This window comes from Cyprinodon variegatus, unplaced genomic scaffold, assembly GCF_000732505.1.
Source record: "Cyprinodon variegatus isolate N-32 unplaced genomic scaffold, C_variegatus-1.0 Scaffold1324, whole genome shotgun sequence".
In the NCBI taxonomy this organism is placed as follows: Eukaryota; Metazoa; Chordata; class Actinopteri; order Cyprinodontiformes; family Cyprinodontidae; genus Cyprinodon; species Cyprinodon variegatus.
The window spans coordinates 8,601-26,703 of NW_015151777.1; the positions used below are offsets into that span (position 1 = coordinate 8,601).

At 39.1% G+C, this 18,103-nt stretch overlaps 1 protein-coding gene across 1 annotated transcript in view; it reads left to right on the forward strand.

Moving 5' to 3' along the window:
- The first annotated feature begins 7,235 nt into the window (after positions 1-7,235).
- LOC107102817 (sodium- and chloride-dependent GABA transporter 3-like) overlaps positions 7,236-18,103 on the forward strand; it is a 39,554-nt gene continuing 28,686 nt past the window's right edge. The window contains exons 1-6 of the mRNA XM_015402251.1: positions 7,236-7,534; positions 7,977-8,204; positions 9,091-9,225; positions 9,319-9,459; positions 9,623-9,704; positions 12,723-12,855. Coding sequence (XP_015257737.1) covers positions 7,994-8,204; positions 9,091-9,225; positions 9,319-9,459; positions 9,623-9,704; positions 12,723-12,855 — 702 coding nt within the window. The 5' untranslated portion in view covers positions 7,236-7,534; positions 7,977-7,993. The remainder of the gene's footprint in view (positions 7,535-7,976; positions 8,205-9,090; positions 9,226-9,318; positions 9,460-9,622; positions 9,705-12,722; positions 12,856-18,103) is intronic.

The window sequence follows — 18,103 nt, forward strand, 5'->3', positions numbered from 1 at the left end:
CTCACATGTTGCGAAGAACATGTAATCTGCCCAGAGCTCCTTTTGTTTTCCCTACAGGAAAGCCTGAAGCCTGGAGACTGAGTGCTGATTAAAATCATCAAGGGGAAAATTGGGCAGCTCCTAGGTGTGAAGGACCCTACATTGTGCAACTAGCAACACCAACCGCTGTGAAGATCCAGGAGAGAGACACTTGGATCCAACAGAGTCATTGTAAGCTGATTAAAGATTTTCCTCAGCAAGAAGCCCAGTTACCTTCACAGGGACCCCACGGCTAAGGTAAGGATCTGTGGTGAAGCCCAGCTACAAAGGGGTTAAGCAATTTAGAGCTTTTCGTCTCAACGCTGGTGAAGAAACCAACCTAACCCAATCCCTTAGCATCCTGGTTAGTGGGTGCTTCCTTGGAGGGACTGGTGAAGATGGGAAAACTAAAGTGGCTCTGCTGCCTGATGGTGACCATTGGACTGGTGCTCTTAGGGACTCAAACTGACAACCACAAACAAAGGAAAAACCAGAATGGTTTTTGATGGATCCACAGCAAGTCATCCCTATGGTGCCAATATGTGGTGGCAGCATTCCAAGCGCATTGCTGAAGGTTTGAATAAAACGGACTGTTATGTTTGTACTTATACAGACCGCTCTGGATGAGTTGCCTACTCCCTTGCCTACTCAAGGGACAGATTTTTGAAGCTTTTTACACTCTTGATAAATCTTACATTTTTGTGTTACATTTTAATCCTTTTCATATTTTTGTTTTTTGCATAAAAATCTTTGATTACTGAATTCCCTATCTGCAATGCATTTATGATGTGTGTAGTAAAAATCTTTTTAGAAGTGCTACGTGTTAATGTTTATATGCACAAGAGGAGGGAATGTTAGGTTTATTCAATGATGATTATAAAATTAATGTGTGTTTATGAAACATTTGTGTGAGGAGATGCTCCACTCCTGTCTCATGATTCAGTCAGGAGAACATCCTGCCTTGTCATTCCGATGGAGCATTCTGTCTTTATGAACTGATCAATTGTTCTGTCAGAACAATACTCTGTTTGTCACCATGTGTCATGTTTTGTTAATAAACGCTCTGCGGAGGAGATCCAGTGGGAGACACTGTGTTTGAGTCTGGAATTCAACTGTCTCTCCTTTCTGTAGAAATTGTATCCATAATTGTGCATTTCAGTTCTTCTTTTGCAAAAACCTACATTTTATGAATCCGACTGTATATACTGTATATATCCGGTTCACCTATCTCTTCCTTTGGCACATTCTTCTTCTTTGATTATTTGAGCTGATCTAACAAGTAAATTTTTCCACCGTGAGATCAATAAAGTCAATCAATCAATCAATCGATCAATAAATCAATAATATGTTATTACTAGATTACTGGCACTAATACAGGAACCAGTGCAATTGAATCGTTTGCAAACTACACTGTATGAATATTTGGTGATAGGCTAAGGATTAAAAATCTTAACTCATTATCCTTTTAGATTTTTTACAATTGACTAAAGAGCAAAACAATTCAGACCTTGAAAAAGGCTATAGCTTCAATAAAAACTCACCATCACACACAACAGCACTTTTCTGGATTGTTAATTTTGGAGAAGGTGACATAAATTATGTTTTTTAAACATATTCAATGGACCAAAATAAGGATAAAAAAAATAAGATAAATAATAATAAAATGAGCACATCCCCGTGGTTCCTCCTCTACCAATCCTGGATAACTGGGTTGTTCTGCAAATCCTCTCTGTGTCTTATGTGGTAGGTCTTTTCTTGGGTGGTTGATCTTTTGAAAAATGAAATACAATGGTTCTTTTTCTTTTTTGTGGACCTTCTTAGGGTTTGGAAGGCATACCTGAAAGCTTTAAGAATTTGGATATTTGTGTTGGTTTAATTAGTCCTAATTTTCAAAGGGAGTAATTATTTAACTTGTGATCAATTATTTAGCTTGGGAGCCTTATTATAGATCAACTGTAAGATATTATATTCATCACTGTTCCCAACAATTTCAATAAGTTGTTACATTTATGCTGATGTTTGCACAGTTTCTGTCTTAGTGACTTAAATAACATGCTCTTGTCCTTTAGCAAATTTCTGGTATTCCTGCTATTTTCCACTACTGTAAAAATGTCCACAGCTGTATATTGATTATTTATTCTACAGGTGAATATACAGTATCTATATTTGTAAAAACACTGTACATTACAGTACAGACTGACATTTTTTCGGGAATCACACAGGTCATGGGATTCCCGTGGGATGGGAGTCAGTATTAGTGACGATCACGTGATTGGGACGGTACAGGATTAAACATTAACGGGAGCAGACGGGAGCGGGAGCAAACCAATAGTAACAAAAAAAACTAGGATCGATGCCAAAAAATAAAATAAAATAGAAAGAAAAAAAATCCAGTACTGGCGCCTCCATTTTGTATTTTTTTTCCTTGAAACCTACACTATAATGCAAGTCAAAAAAACTACACTACCCAAAAACCAACATTGCTTCCGCTCTGAGTTTATCACCCAAGCTCAAAAACAACAATGGAGGGACCAACAGTTAGTGGCGAACTCGACTTCGAAAATGGGAGTGGTGCAGGAGTGGGAGTCATTCTGAATGGGAGCGGGATGGGAGTGGGAATAATTTCACCAGGAGTGGGACGGGACAGGATTTAGATTTCTACTCTGGCCCAGGATCGGGACGGGACACAATTTTTTTCTGTGGGAGTGGGACGGGACAGGAGTGAAAATCCACTCCCGTGTCAGTCTCTACTGTACAGTACAGCTAGTAGATGTTTAGCGGGATATGTACATTAAATAATATTCTTTGTCCCTCCTTCATCATGTAAACAGGTGATCCACCATCAGCCCCATTTCTTGAACCCCCAGCACTCCCTTCCCTCTCCCAGTGACAGCTGCGGAACACAATATTGTTTTCAGGGACAGTACAGTCTGTTGGAATTTCCCTCTTTTTACCATTATATATATATATATATATATATATATATATATATATATATATAAATTGAAAATAACTATAAAGTGAAATGCCCTTCAGTTGTATATACTGTAAAGTGCAACCATTAAAAGACACGATTAAGACTTTAAACTGCTCTCTCATGAGCAGCGTGAAGCAGCCAAATAGAAAATAGATGTTTTGTCATTACACATACAGATTAACAAAAAAAATAAGTTCTCAGGGCCAGCATAAAAATAATGAGTCCTTTAATAAAGTTATAGTGAAACCTATTTACATCAATGTATTTCATGGGGCCCTGGCTGTTATGCTTCTTCTGGTGTAACACCAAAATCTCCCCATTGTAGGACAATATAGATTGTTTTGTATTCTATTCTATTTGATTGTAATAAAACAACCTAAGATAAATACATTTTCAATATAAATTCATGAGGGAAACAGGAAGTTGAAAACTTAACAATTTATTTATTAAACAATTTGAAACCCTATCTCCCACTCAACTCCCCCATCATTAATACTTGAACTCCCCTACTTGAGGCTGGAATTCTTCTCCAACCTGAAGGGGAAAAGCCACCCTTTTCTGCTCAAGAACCATGGCCTGAGACTTGGAGGATATTATTCTTATCCTGGCTGTTTAACACTTGGCTGTGTACTGCAGCAGTGCATGCTGTAGATCTTGGCAGGAGGGAACCAGCGGAACAATATAATCTGCAAAAATCAGAGATCAGATCCATTGATACCTGAACCAGACCCCCTCCAGGCCTTGGCTGCGCCTACTTGTGCTCTCCATAAAGGTTATAAACAGGACTGGTGACAGAAGGTAGCCATGTCAGAGTCCAGCATGCACTGGGACTTGATTGATTGATTGATTGACCAAGCAACCTCTAGCGCCCTTCAGAGAGTGTAGAGCTGGTCCAGTGTTCCATAGCCCGGACAAAAACCACACTGCTCCACCTGAAGCCAAGATTTGACAATCAAATGGACTCTCTTCTCCACTACCCTAGCATAGGCCTCCCCAGGGAAGTTTAGAAGTGTGTTCTATAGCTGGAACACACCCATTCCTATGCAGGGGAACCACCAATCCTGTTCCTGACCTCCACACAATCTGGAAGAGGGGTGTCAGCCATGACAACCTGAAAACATCCAGAGCTCTAAGGTACTCAGGGTTAGCCTGGTAAACCAGACTAAATGGGAGATGAAAGGTGTTATTTAGTCTGGTCCCGATGAATGAGACATCAGAAGATTGTTGAGGAGAACAACCCGTTTTTTTTTCGAACCTCTGTCTGTGCCTATTGGCCAACGCTCTGATCAATGAGCACAAGTGACTGTGACGTAGTAAGCGCGACAGAATGTGCGTAGAGCCAATGTAGCGCTTCATTAAAAGCTGCAAGTGCATGCTACTGTTTCAGCTTTGTCTTCACGCCCTCAAAACCCCGCCTGCTTTGCATCCAGACATTCAAAACACATCTCTGTGTTGTGATTGGCCCACAAGATTTAGGGCTGGGGCATTGATTGAGGCTAGACCCATATGCAGGAAAAACGGATATTTGCCACTCGCGCTGGGGAAAGTTTACTAGGGTAACTAACTCGGGGTGGATCTCGTGCACCCCCAAAGCATTGCCACAGTTGAGTTTTTTAAATACCTCTGGGACTTCAGCCTGGGTGATGAATGAATCCAGCTCCCTCTTTCAGGTTCAGCAGCTCTCAAACACCACTAAAAACAGTATTAGCAAAGCATTGCTTTCCCCTAAGGAGGCACTGGACTGGTTGCCAGAATCGCTTTGACCGAATCTCCAGCTTCACCTGCACAGGTATTATGTTGTGAAGAGAGAGTTGAGCAAAAAGGCAAAGCTCTCGATTTATGAGTTGGTATAGTCCCTACCCTCACCCATGGTCTTGAAATCTTGAATATGGCAAATCATGCGGCTGAAATTAGATTTTCTCCGCAGGGTTGCTGGGCACTCCTTTATAGATAGGGTGTAGAGCTCAGTCTTTCAGGAGAGGCTTAGAGTAGAGGCGGTTCCACTCCACATCGAAAAGAGTCAGCTAAGGTCAGAAGGTGATGAGAAGATTATGAGTAAGAGACACCGACTACCAGCTACAGCCAGCATCTTCAAGAGATGGTTTGCCTTTATTTAGGGGGTTGGTATCTAATTTTCAAACTCTGAAAAAACCCATCTGGGCAAGCACCTGTATCTTTCCTGAATGTGTTCATGGATGGACATTCATATTGTATAGTGTTTGTTTATAACTGATAAAAATTTTTTTAATAAATACCCAAAGCACCTTTTGGAATCTGGAAATTGGACCCAAGGATTAAGCCAGTGTGTGGAAGTCCAAAGTTCTTGATGTCTTGGTTAATTTCTTTAGATTTTTCCATGATGTCAAACGGGAAAACTGTGTTTAAAGTGTTGCTTTAAAAAACTATTGAAAGTTTGTCTGCACTAAACTGCCAGAAATTATTTTGTAAGCTATAGTGTTACCATTTTCTCTTACATGAAGATCTTGATTGAATTTTCTTTTTTAAAAATTAGAATATAGGTTTCTGATGAAGTGTACCTGCACACATCTAGCTTTTATTCATAAGAACTCACCTTGTGTTAATGTTGTAACGGGTGACATGAGTTTGCTTGAAAAGCACAGCAAGTACTTGCCAGCCACTTTGGGTGGCCATACTTTTCATGCAGGGCACTTCCTTAAAGCTTCTCATGACAAGTGACCCTTGCGTGAACAAATTCTTAGAGACTAGGTCAGGCTTTTAGTTCCAGGGGAGTTCCTAGTGCAACCGTCTATCACGCCTGGATACCAAGCAATCGACTTGTCAATGAACAAACTCCCCAACCTTCACATTTAAGCCTCAAGGGAAACGATTATTTTCCCAGCAGCGTGGGTTATCAGGACTTTATGACAGGTGGTTCATTCATCATTAGCCACTGACAACAATGTGTTTGCAGAAATCCATTTGGGTTGAATGTTCATGTGCAGAGTGACTTCAGGGAAGGACAAAGAGTCCTGAGTTTGTATGCTGGTAGCAGGGTCTGAGGAGCAACCACTCTGACAAAGAAAACCAGACTGTTGACAACAATCCATAAATCAAATGGGGGGAGTTCCTCTTTGAAGATTAAGGTTGACTTCCCTCTGGTTTTGAACCAACATCCACCTCAAGTTAAAAAAGACACAAATATTTATAAAAATGTATTCAATGTTTTGTTGTCTTTATTTCAGTGTTTGATAAAGCCCTCTCTGTGCTAAGGGAAACAATGGTCAAGGGAAAATAAAAAAAGAATATATATATATATATATACACATACATATGTACTACCTTTTATTACATAAAACTGCTATTTCATTAAGATTAATCACACTGGTTTACTGGAAGGTGAGCTTTCGTAAGCTTTCGTAAGGGCACATGCTAAAATAGGGTAACATACATTTGTTTTTTTTCTTCCTGTAAAATATGTCTTTCTATTCATTTATCAAAGCATACGTTAAAATTAAATAATGTAAAGATATATATTTTTTTATTTATGGATATGGAACCTCAACCTGAAACGTCCTGGCCACCCACTGTAAAAAAATAATCATACTTGAACTTACACAGTAACCAAATATGATTGGTTGGCAGTATGTTCAACAAATAATTTGACTCATCTAAAGTTGGAAATAAATGGCTGCATGTCTGACAGCAACCATATATACCATCCAGAGAAAGAGCTAATTCTTGTGTTTTTTTAATTTCATTCTTATTACAACTGAAAAGCCACAATTTGTCACACTGTGCAGAACACTGTAGCCCAAGTTATTCTTCCACACTTAAAACTCTTTTAAAAGTCAGTTGCTTTATTTCACTTTACTGTAGTTCAAAGACAATTTGTTGCAGTTTGTATACTGATTAAAAGCAACACTCAGATAAAAAAATAAGGTTTTATTAGACAAGTAGATTCTTCTTTTACAAGGTAAAAATTCTTGAGGTTTATTATATTTCATAACTGGATATTCCACATATACTCCATCACACATCTGATTGGCTGAGGTCTGATTATCCTCTCTGTCAGCAATGTTTTTTTTTTTGTAAAATAGATGCTGGCATTAATTATTGAATGGAACTCTCTGCGTTGTAACTATCAGAAAGAAGTTGCCCCCAAACTTTTTTTTCTCCATGTTTTGTCTGAGTCCCTGCATCCTGCTCTCCCTGCGCCATGGTGACTCTGCTATGAGAGCTGGACTCGTTACTAAATGGCTTTTATCCAAGTAGAGGCGCCTGAGAGCGCACAGCCTGCTGAGTGGGAGCGCAGTCGCAGGTTATCCACTGCCTTGTGCAAGTTGTGTACTGTCACTCTGCCGTCTCTGGGATCTTCCTTTATATAGACGTGAGACTTAACAAACCAATCTCATTCAGCTGTGGGCGCAGATTGTTTTCCTTTTTATTCTTTTGTGCCCTCTCTCCACTCTTCACCCCCCTGATTGGGCTTTATTCATTCTGCGTGTTTGTAAAGGCGATTGTTTGTGCGCATCATCGAGGTAGCCAAGAGAAGGTTTGCCACTGTTCCATAGGAGACTGGTGAGTGTTCCTGTCTGCATGTTTTAATATTTCAACACTTCCATCCTGCTGACTTAAAGACACTCGAATGCTTTTGGTTAATTTCTACTAAAGTTGATGATTATACACTTTATTTAGTTTTATTAAGTATTATAAAAGCAAGAGGAGAGATATACTTACTTTTTTTTTTTACTTTAAATGCTATATATCTTTTCTGGATGTGTTTATGGGCATTTAGTTTAATCCTCCTATGATCTTTTTACAACATTAGGTTTGTGAATTAAAAAATAAATAAATAACTGTCACTTGTTTCAAACCTAGAACAGGGTAACTTTGCATTACTTTTTTAGTAGTTTTGGCTTATTAACAAAAGCAATCTAACCATTAGGGTGATTTAATGATCAAAATCTAGTAAACGCTCTGATGTAAACTTTGTTCAGTTATGGTTGGTTTTTCTTCTCAGTGGGCTGCCAGAGCATCATGACAGCTGAGAAGAGTGGGCCTGTTATAAACGGTAAACCAGAAGATGGCAGAGACTCGGACGGGTCCAGTTCCAGCCTTGACAATGATGAATACAATGAAAGAGGGATGTGGAACAACAAGATTGAGTTCATCCTGTCTGTGGCTGGAGAGATCATTGGCCTGGGAAACGTCTGGAGATTCCCATATCTCTGCTACAAAAATGGAGGAGGCAAGCTTTATTTAACCTCTGTAGCCATATGACAAACATACCTGATAGTCCTAAGAGTGAAAAAAGAAGATGCTGTGCTTTGCACTACTTGTAACAGGTCATGTTGGCTGAGACCCTTTTTTTTTACAGCAAATTGACATCCGCTGGTTTTCCTTTTAACACGTTTCCATAAATGTCAAAGATGTGAGTGTGTGTATGGAGGGGTGGGGGGTTGTTCCTGTCAAAAGCATATCTCAGAATAATGCTCTTCTAACTCAGACTGTCAGTTTTAGGTGGTCGGCCATCGCTTGTTTGGTTTGCAGTTGTGTCACACTCTTTGCATTGATGGATGATAAATTGAACTGAGTCCTCTTGATTTTATTTAGGCGTATTAGAATAAGGGTAGAATGGTAATCATGAATCCCGCGTTTTTCAATTTTTTTATTTGTAAAAAATATGAAATGTGAAAAATATGAAATATTAAATATAAAAATATGAAAACAATGATGAGCCACTTCTCACTGCACTTCACAAAATTTCACTAAAATATATTCAAGTATAGCAGTTTCAAAAACATAACACTGACCTTTTTTCATACTGGTATACATTTTTCAATCTGTGTGATTACTTGTGTAACACTGCAGAGTTGTCATGCAGACAAATGTCAATTAATAAGGCAAGTTACCTCATTAGGCTGAACAGTGAGGTGCAACCTTATTTCTGAAAAGGTCAGCAGCATTCCAAGCCTGTGATTGTAATGAGTATATTTTATCTGAATTTGTTTGAACTGAAACTGTTTCCTGCATTAAACTGGCCACATATTTGAGAATTAAGCTTTAAACTATCGTTGTGTCTGATTTTTTAATTCTCTTATAACCACAAGGTGTATGTATTTATGTGCATGAAGGTGCCTTCTTCGTTCCATATGTCATCTTCTTTGTGTGCTGCGGTATCCCTGTGTTTTTCCTGGAGACGGCATTGGGTCAGTTCACAAGTGAAGGAGGTATCACATGCTGGAGGAAAGTTTGCCCATTGTTCGAGGGTGAGAAAACACTTGATTTACCTTTCTATATAATGTACTCTGTGAGTGAATTGTTAAAGATATTGGAAGACAAATTTATGTTTGCCTTTTTAGGTATTGGCTATGCAACACAGGTGATTGAAGCACATCTTAACGTGTACTACATAGTGATCTTAGCCTGGGCCATCTTCTACCTCTTCAACTGTTTTACCACTGAGCTGCCATGGGCTGGCTGTGGACATTACTGGAATACAGGTAGGAAGTTAGGGGATAATCCTTTCTTTTAAGAAAAAAGAAAGCTTTGTAAACTCAGAGACTTTAAATGTATTGAGACCTTCTTGTCCAATTTTCTATGTATAAACAATGCATTCAGAAGTAAATTAGGTATGCTAATGAAAACATCTCATTGTGTTTGCAGAAAACTGCATTGATTATTATGGAGAAAATTCCACCAACATCACCAACCCCAATGCAACATCTCCAGTCATTGAGTTCTGGGAGTGAGTAGACACCACACATTTTTCTATTACATCATATTATGCACTATACAGAGATATTTTAACCATTTACTGGGTGAAATGCTCCTGTCTGGTCAAGAAAACCTAATGAGGTCAGATTCTTCTCTACCATTTTGTTAAAAAGCTGAGATATTGACAGACTGTGTCATTTGTCTTTTTCACTCCCCCTAACCTCACCCCCAATAATTAGTCAGGTCTTTTCATATTTCTGTGTCAGCAGGCTTTTGAGGGTTGGCTGTCTGCCAGCTAGAGCCATGTGTGTGGCAGCAGATCACGGCTTGTTAGTGCGTAGATTTGACCACATGTCCTGTACCACTGCCAGTAGCCTCATACAAACAACTAGCTCATATTTAACCTGCAGCCAATTTGCAAAAACCTTTAAAAAACAATAAAAGAAAACTTAAACTATTGCAACCAAATGAAAACGGAGCTGCATAACAACGATGAAAACATTAAATTAGATCTAGTAGCTTTACGTTAATAGTAGTAATAGACTCAGCAGAGCTCACTGCCATGTTGCTGGCAAAACCAGAATTTTGACAGCTTTTATTGAGACAGGGGAGACTAAACAATACATTTGGACACTGTCAATAAATGTGGATCTTTATTTAGTTTGTGCAAACATGTTTTGTAAGTATCCATAAAGTATCTGTGCTCTGAAATACAAAGCTGATTTTACTGTACTTACTTTTTTTGGTTATTAATTGCCTGTATGATCTGGTTGAATTGTAAAGTCCCATGAGATGACTTGTTGGGAATTGGCACTATATTAATAAATTGAATTGAAATTAAATTATTCAGTTTGCATATATCAACTTAATTTAGCTTTCTGTTTTATTAAACTTCCAAAAAGCTAGCTATCATTATTGAGATAAAAAAAAAATCTATATCCAAGAACAAAACTTTAAAAAATATATTCAAATCGGCCTGTGCTGGCTATCCATAAGTAAGAGTGGGGGGATGTTGGACCAGGCTTATGGCCTTCCACCAAGAACATGTCAGGATGATCAATGGCTGGTCAGGAGCACTGAGGGTGAACTTGGTGGCAAGGATTTTGGCAGCGCTGTGTGGCTTTGTGGTTCAGACCTCTGCTTCTCATCGTTGTTCTTAATGGGTTGAGCTTCAGCAAACAGGAAATGCACTCTCGACTCACTACTGCAAACAGCATGTTGGTGTACATAACATTTATTTTTCTACACCTCCACTTGGCATATTTCAACAGATATTTGTAAAGTTGTCTGTATAATGTACATTTGGCTTAAATTTATCTGTGACAGGCCTTATGTTAGCAGAACAAATATTGAATGGTGACCCCTGACTGATTTAAACATTAACTAATGCCACACAATGACTGAAAAACTACCACACAAAGACTATTGGTCTTATTCGTAGCAAAGAAGTGAACATTAAATTTTGATTCCTTATGATAAGAAAAAAACATCTTATGATTTATGGAGTAGAAGCTGGGCAAAGGGCAAAACAGGAAATCAGGAGACGCATGAAGAATTTAATGATAACAGAGGACAAAACTTACAATCAGACAAAAAGAGAGCAGGGGCATGGAAAAGGCAGGAGACAGCAAGTAATAACTGCCAACAGATTGTTTACAGGCTGAGAGAGGTAAGGAAAGTTTCAAAGCGTGCTTGTGTGTTAATCAGAAGACAATATGTGGCAGCTAGTTCAGAAGGTAAAGAAATAGATGCTGAGGATGAATAATTAATGTGGTAAAACCTTAGAGATATAATAAGTTTAACAAATTGAACAGTATAGGGCAACATTTTAGGGACAAAATAAATTACGAGTAGATGATGAGGACAGAAATGAAAACCAAAACCTTTCAAGCATAGAGCATGAAAATAAAATAGATAAATAAGTCAACAGAGCTGCTGGTTATGTATAAACAAAATCCATCTTTCTCTTTTTTGCAGGAAGTCTTATTATCTCTATTTAGTATTAGCCATTGCAGCTTTTTAAATAGCTATTCTAAAATACAGATTGTCACTAGCTTAACTTGGCTGTAAACATTTTGCTCTAACTGACCAATCAGAGGACAGAAAATGCTGACCTTGGGGTGGACCGTCTAGCTGGTTCTGTGGGGCAAATCTGATTGGTTGAAGAAAACGTTCCTCACTAATGTTATTAAGGTTTAAGATTGCCTATTCTGTTTGATATCAATTTCCCTGTCCCCGCTTTTGTATTTTTTAAGTGGTTTTTATTTCTATGTTTTGACTTTGTTTCTGCCATTGTGTTCTTATCTTTAACCACATAAATGTAATGGAAGCAGTACAGCCAATAGAAATGCTGCAAAATTAAGAGAAGGGATTGTTTGGAATAAATTATTCAGTTGGATAGAGGAAAATTAAAATTTATGTCATGAATGTAGGTTGGAGTTTCTGATTGATTTTTGGCCAGCAGTGAAGGCCTTGAAATCCCTGATTGCCCACCGTTGGGTTCAGACTGATATTAATTTTTTTTTTTGTGTCAGCTGTAAAAGAACACTAAAAGATGTTTTTTTATGATGCAAATCACTCACACTTTCTCCAATTTAAAATATCAAACATGTTATGAATTAGATGCATCTGTAGACACCTTTGTTGATTGAGAACCAGTAAAACACAGTATATGTGTAGCTACGAACATTACAGATTCACACAGAGATGTGCTCTGGGAATGTTGCTAACCAGCAGAAGGAATGATTTTACTATTTTTAGTCTGCTGCTGCACGCATGTATTTATTTTTTATCATCTTTTTTTTTTCAGAGTTCTTACATATTTAATACAGCTAAACACTTCAAGACTAATCTGAAATAAATGCTGTTGTTGGCTTTTCTAACTGTGTTCAATTCACAGTCATCTACATCTAAATTTGCATTATTTTGGTGGAAATGATATAATATGTATTTACATTTTAGGGCATAGGGATCATTCTACAGTATAACTGCAAGTTACATACAATAAATGTTATAAACAGTCATATTTTGTGTGTTTGGGCCAAATCAGACGCAGAGTCCTGAAGATATCAGATGGTATTGAGCACATGGGAGGGATGCGCTGGGAGCTGGCAATGTGTCTGGCTCTTGCCTGGTTCATCTGCTACTTCTGCATCTGGAAAGGACCCAAGTCAACTGGCAAGGTAGGATTAGGAAAATGCACATTTACTGTTGTCCTCTGTGGGAGTTGATGATTTAGTTGTACCTTCATAAAGTGCATAACTAAAGCATTAATTCCACTTGAATTTGGTCACATTTTTAACAACTGCAAATATCAGAGAAAAAAACAACAGCAGGAAGGAATGTGTGATAAAAAAAAAAATGTGATTAACAATTTTCTTTTTATCCAGAAATTACCTCATAAGTAAATATTAAATATATTCTGGCTGTGTCTAATTTAATCAAGGTCTAACTACAGGTGTTTTAATTATTTTTAGGGTGATGTCTACCAACTTTCATGTTTAGAGATGTGACATTTTTGCAAATCTGTCCTTGTGAAATTGCATCTGTTTCTACAGATTGGATTGAGAGTATTTTTGAGCATTTACTTTGAAGTAAATCCAAATACAGTATTTTCAAATGGATTGCGGTCTAGACTTTGACTAAGCCACTTTAACACAGACATTCATGTTTTAGCTCTTCTTGTAGATTTGGGGTCATGGTCCTGCTAAAAATTCATGTTGGATTGTGGGACTGCAAATTGGCCTTCTAAAGGTTTTCTCCTCACCATTCTTCTTTATACTTTAAAAGCTTAGAATATTTTTTGACGATGCCTTGAACCTTGCCACAGTTTTAACCATGCCATATCTGCAACGTTCCTTGGTCTTCATGACGCTGTTTGTCCACTTATACGTACTACTAACAGTACAACAACAACAGGATTAAGACTGCTATAAAAGTAATTGGGACTAAAGTAACAATTTTGAATGTAAAAAGTTATCAATATTACTTTATATGGTCTGTTACATAAAATATCAATAACAAAAGGTTTGCGTTGTAATGCATTATCAATAGTGCATCATGCACAACAGTCAGGAGATCAGAGAGAAAAAAAAGTGTTTATCTTTGTTTTTCAGAAACTTGTCTTCCACAGAAAGTCACATGGATTTTCTTCCCATTGCTATTTCAATTTTAATTTCCCAGACTCTCTTGTGGTAGCATCTTGGAAGGACAGTAAGGACTCTATGCCTTCTTTTGAGGGCTCAGCGGTCCTTGATAGATCTTCACAGATTCAATGAGCCAGAATGATTAGAGAGATAGAGTCATTAGAAAAGGGTGAGGTTTATGAGAAAAAATTGATGGGTTTGCATAATACATGATGGAGAGCAGGGTAAAAAAGACAATCAGATGGTGACGCCCAAATCTCCATAAAATATCTCTTGTTTGGCTGTGAAGTTAGAGGGGAGAATACTACTTCACTGTGAGTCTTTTGAAGCTGGTTCAAGATTGATTCCTGTATTTACTAGAGGGAAAGCAAGTGTTCATGAGTAGCATGAAGAGTACATCTTCAGCCTCTTTCTGACTCTCTCTACTGCTATGAGTAATTTACCACATCTTCCTTGTTGCGGGAGAGAGAAAGTGAGAGACAGAGAGTGAGAACAAGAGAGAAAAAGCTTTCTATCCTACAAACCCTACAGCTCATTCACTCCGCACTCTGCTAAGCTGTTTACTTTTGTGGGCTGCATTTGCCAGGCATTCTCACATTTAAGCCCTGCTGTTAGATTTAGACCGGGGCAGGGGTACGATTGACCAGCAAATTTATGGTAGCTTAGATGCTTACCCGCAGTGAGCGGGAGACACCACGTGGTGTATCAAAAGTTCATGGAATGGCAAAATATTGTCCTTTTTATTGCTAGAGAAAAAAAGGCAACTGGGGGGAGGTTTAGGATGTGTAATCATTTTAAGTGACAAATTAAAGAAAGTTGCTGCCAGGAACGGAGACAAATTTTCCCACACTCTCCCTGCTGGCCTCTCTTGGATTAATCCTCATGGATGCTCAATGCGCAAATGGAACTGTTTGATTTGTTTCAAGCTCTAAATCATTTTTGTAAGGTTAAGGATGTCCAGGATATTCAGTGAAGTAGAAAGCTTTTGTCTCCTCTTTCTGAATAAGTAAGTAAATTACAGCCTCATGCTGGTAAAGTGGACTAAACTTCTGTGGAGTTGCTTCAGAACTTTCCTCCATGAATGAAGTCAATTTCCTCCTTCCAGAAGTGTAAAAAGGAGTAGTCATTCATGAAAAGGGTGTCTACAGTAGAACAGTGATGTGTCCACAGTGTCCAGTAACCAAATGCATGTTTGTAGTATGTGCACTTGTCTAACTCTCTCTTTTTAAATGAATGAATATCCATTTGTGTGAGTGCACTCATGCACTTATGCGCAAGCTTCAAAGAGCTGCACATTTTCCCACACTGCCAGGATCACTCCTCTGGGCTCCTCCTGTTAAAGAGATGGGGGCCAGAGGAGCACTCTTTTCTTTCAAGGCTCCTGGCCTAGCTCTGTCTGTCCTGTTCTGTCTTCAATTGGACTTTGACTGAGTGCCAGGAAGCCAAGGGATGTATGTTGCCCGCCTCTGCCTTCCAAGAGAGCAGACTCACAGTCTTTGTTCAGGAGAGTCTTGAGATGTTAAGCACAGTTCCGTAGAACCTGAATGGTTTCATTAAAAACAGTGCTTGGCTTAGGGTTACATGGACTGGTTACTGTATGAGTGGTGTTACTGGATCTGTGTCATTGTTCTTTCAACCAAGGCAGAAAGCAGAGAGTGCAGTGAGTTTAATGTGTTTTTGAGTCATGCTCCACCTACTGGTCCTTTTCAAAATAGTAATCCTGTAAACACTAACACCTTTCTTGAGCTGTCACACTTTAAGCATCTTCCAGATACTTAAAGTGTGACATCTCTTCCTTTCGTCATCTGAAAACTGTTTTATTTTCTTTTTTCTTTTTCTTTTTGCTAGCTCTACCATGTCATTGACCTCCAACACAAACAACTGTTCTATAATTACCTGTGCATCGAGCAGCTATTGATGCCATCTTAAACTGCCTTACATTGATCTGCCGTAAAACTTCCCCCCCTACTGCAAGAATGAGAACTGTACTGTAAGACTGTAAGACCAAACCTGGGTCAGCAGTGGGGAAATTTCTATGTGTAGTTTTGTTGTGGCCTTTATTGTTGAGAGGCCAAGTCTATTGTTCAGCCTCAAAGTAATTTTGGCAAACAGAGGTGGAAGGGGGAAGAGGGGGAAGTAGTGCTTCCCCAGGTGGGAAGACAACATCAGATGGTGTAAGGAAAACATGAGATTCTCCTCAACATGGCTGACAGGCCATCTGTGTTGGAAGAAGAGACAGGGTACCTAGAGACTGGCAAGGCTTGATTGGTAGAGGACATTTGCCCTGAGTACCTTAGGACCCTGGATGTTTTTTGGTTCTTCAATTGGCAGACTGGGGTGGTGGTTCCCCTGAATAAGAAGGAGGACCAGAGGGTGTTTTTCGACAGTAGGTTTAAACACACACTGCTCAGCCTCCCCAGGAAGGCCTATGCAAGGTTCCCCAAGAGAAGTCCAAGAAAAGAAGAGGCCAATTTGTTTGTCGAACCTTGGTTTTAGGAGGAGCGATGTGGATTTTCATCCAGATTGTGGAACACCGGAGCAGCTCTACATCCTCTGCAGGGTCCTAGAGGGTGTTTGGGAGTTGGTCCAAGCAGTCCAAACGTGTTTTATAGATCATAAAAGGCAACCCTGTGGGAGAACCATGTGGCAACCAAGGAGTACAGAGTCAGCAACCCTTTACTAGGGGCCATCTGGTCTCTGTACAATGGATGAAGAGTTTGATCCGCATTGTCGGCAGGATATCAGACATCTTTCTGGTACAAGTTGGACTCCCAGAGTTTCCCTCTGTCATTGGTCCCGTTCATAACCTTTATGGACAGGATTTCTTTGTGAAACTAAGGCTGGAAGGGGTTCGGGCAGCAGGTGGGTAAGAATCGGCTCCTCCAAGTCTTAGGCAATAGATCTTGACTGGAAAAAGTTTGCTTGTGCTTATAGGTTGTAGGAGAGTTTCTATCCCAAATGAAGGAGTTCCACTAATCTGTTCACCAGTGGGATGGAGATGGAGCGGTAGATTGATAGACAGATCTGTGCAACTGCTACTTTAATGCGGAATCTGCATTGGTCTGTTGTGGGGAAGAAAGAACTAAGAGAAAAGGCAAAGCTCTGAATTTAAGGGTCGTTGTATGTTCCTATCCCCGCTTATGGTCATGAAATCTGGATCATGAGATCATAACTGAAAGAATGAAATCCTGGATAGCAGCTAAAATTGATTTTGCCACAGGGTGGCAGGGAAATGCCTTAAGTTGCATTAGCATTAGAAATGCATTAATGCCGAAACCTGCACACTCAGTTAAAAACAAATTCAAATGCTTCAACGCTCTGGATGCGCGCTCCGGATTGCGCACTTGCTATTTATCTGCTCTGTAGTGGCTGGAAGTAGTTTGGCTTTATTTACTTTGATGAGTTACCTCAAAACATCACCTGTGCAGTCAGTTAATCGGGATTATGATCCTACTAAACTTTGCAGTTTGCACTTTGCAGACCCCCCGCATTCTAGCCAGCAACAGTGCTGGGAGGTTCCAGTGAAAGCTATCTGCAGCTAGCCAGTTTGTTGGGGATTTCCCCCTGTCGTACTGGAAGTGAATACAAAGGATCTAAGTGGCTTTTTCTGTCCCCCTCTGGACACCTCCCTCAGTAGTAAAAATTGTATGTTTTGCCAGGTATATCAAAACACTGTCCTTACTATAAAACATGGAGGAGGAACAGTAATGTTCCGAGGCTCTTTTATTTTTTTGGCCCAGGGAGTCTTAAACTTCTGCAGGGTACAATTGAATCTTATGGGATTCTACACAGAAATGTGCTGCATATTGTCAGAAAGATTAGTCTCAGTTGCATGTCATAGGTCTTGCAAAACCTAAAACACACAGCTAAAAACACACAAGAAACGCTAAGAAGAAAATATTGGTCTATTCTGAAGTTGCTCCTTACAGTATGAGTCATAAACTTAATCCTATTGAGAATCTTGTAATGAACAGAAACATGCCACCTGCTGAGTGGTATAGTAGTCTTAATGAGATTATAAATTTTAGACATTGTAGGTTTCCTTAAAGCTTCTGGAAAGAAACATCAAGTTAAAGTTAGTATCATTTTTGTCTAGGCTGGTTTAATGAGTATATATTTTAAAAAATTGAAACATGATTGAAAAACAATGTCTGACTTTTTTATATTGTGTCACCTATCTGCAACCAGTGACATGCAATCGGTCTGGGCATGCACTTTGCCACAAGATAGGATGCAGTGATGGGCAGTAGCGCCGCTACATGTAGCGAAGCTATTAGTTTAACTA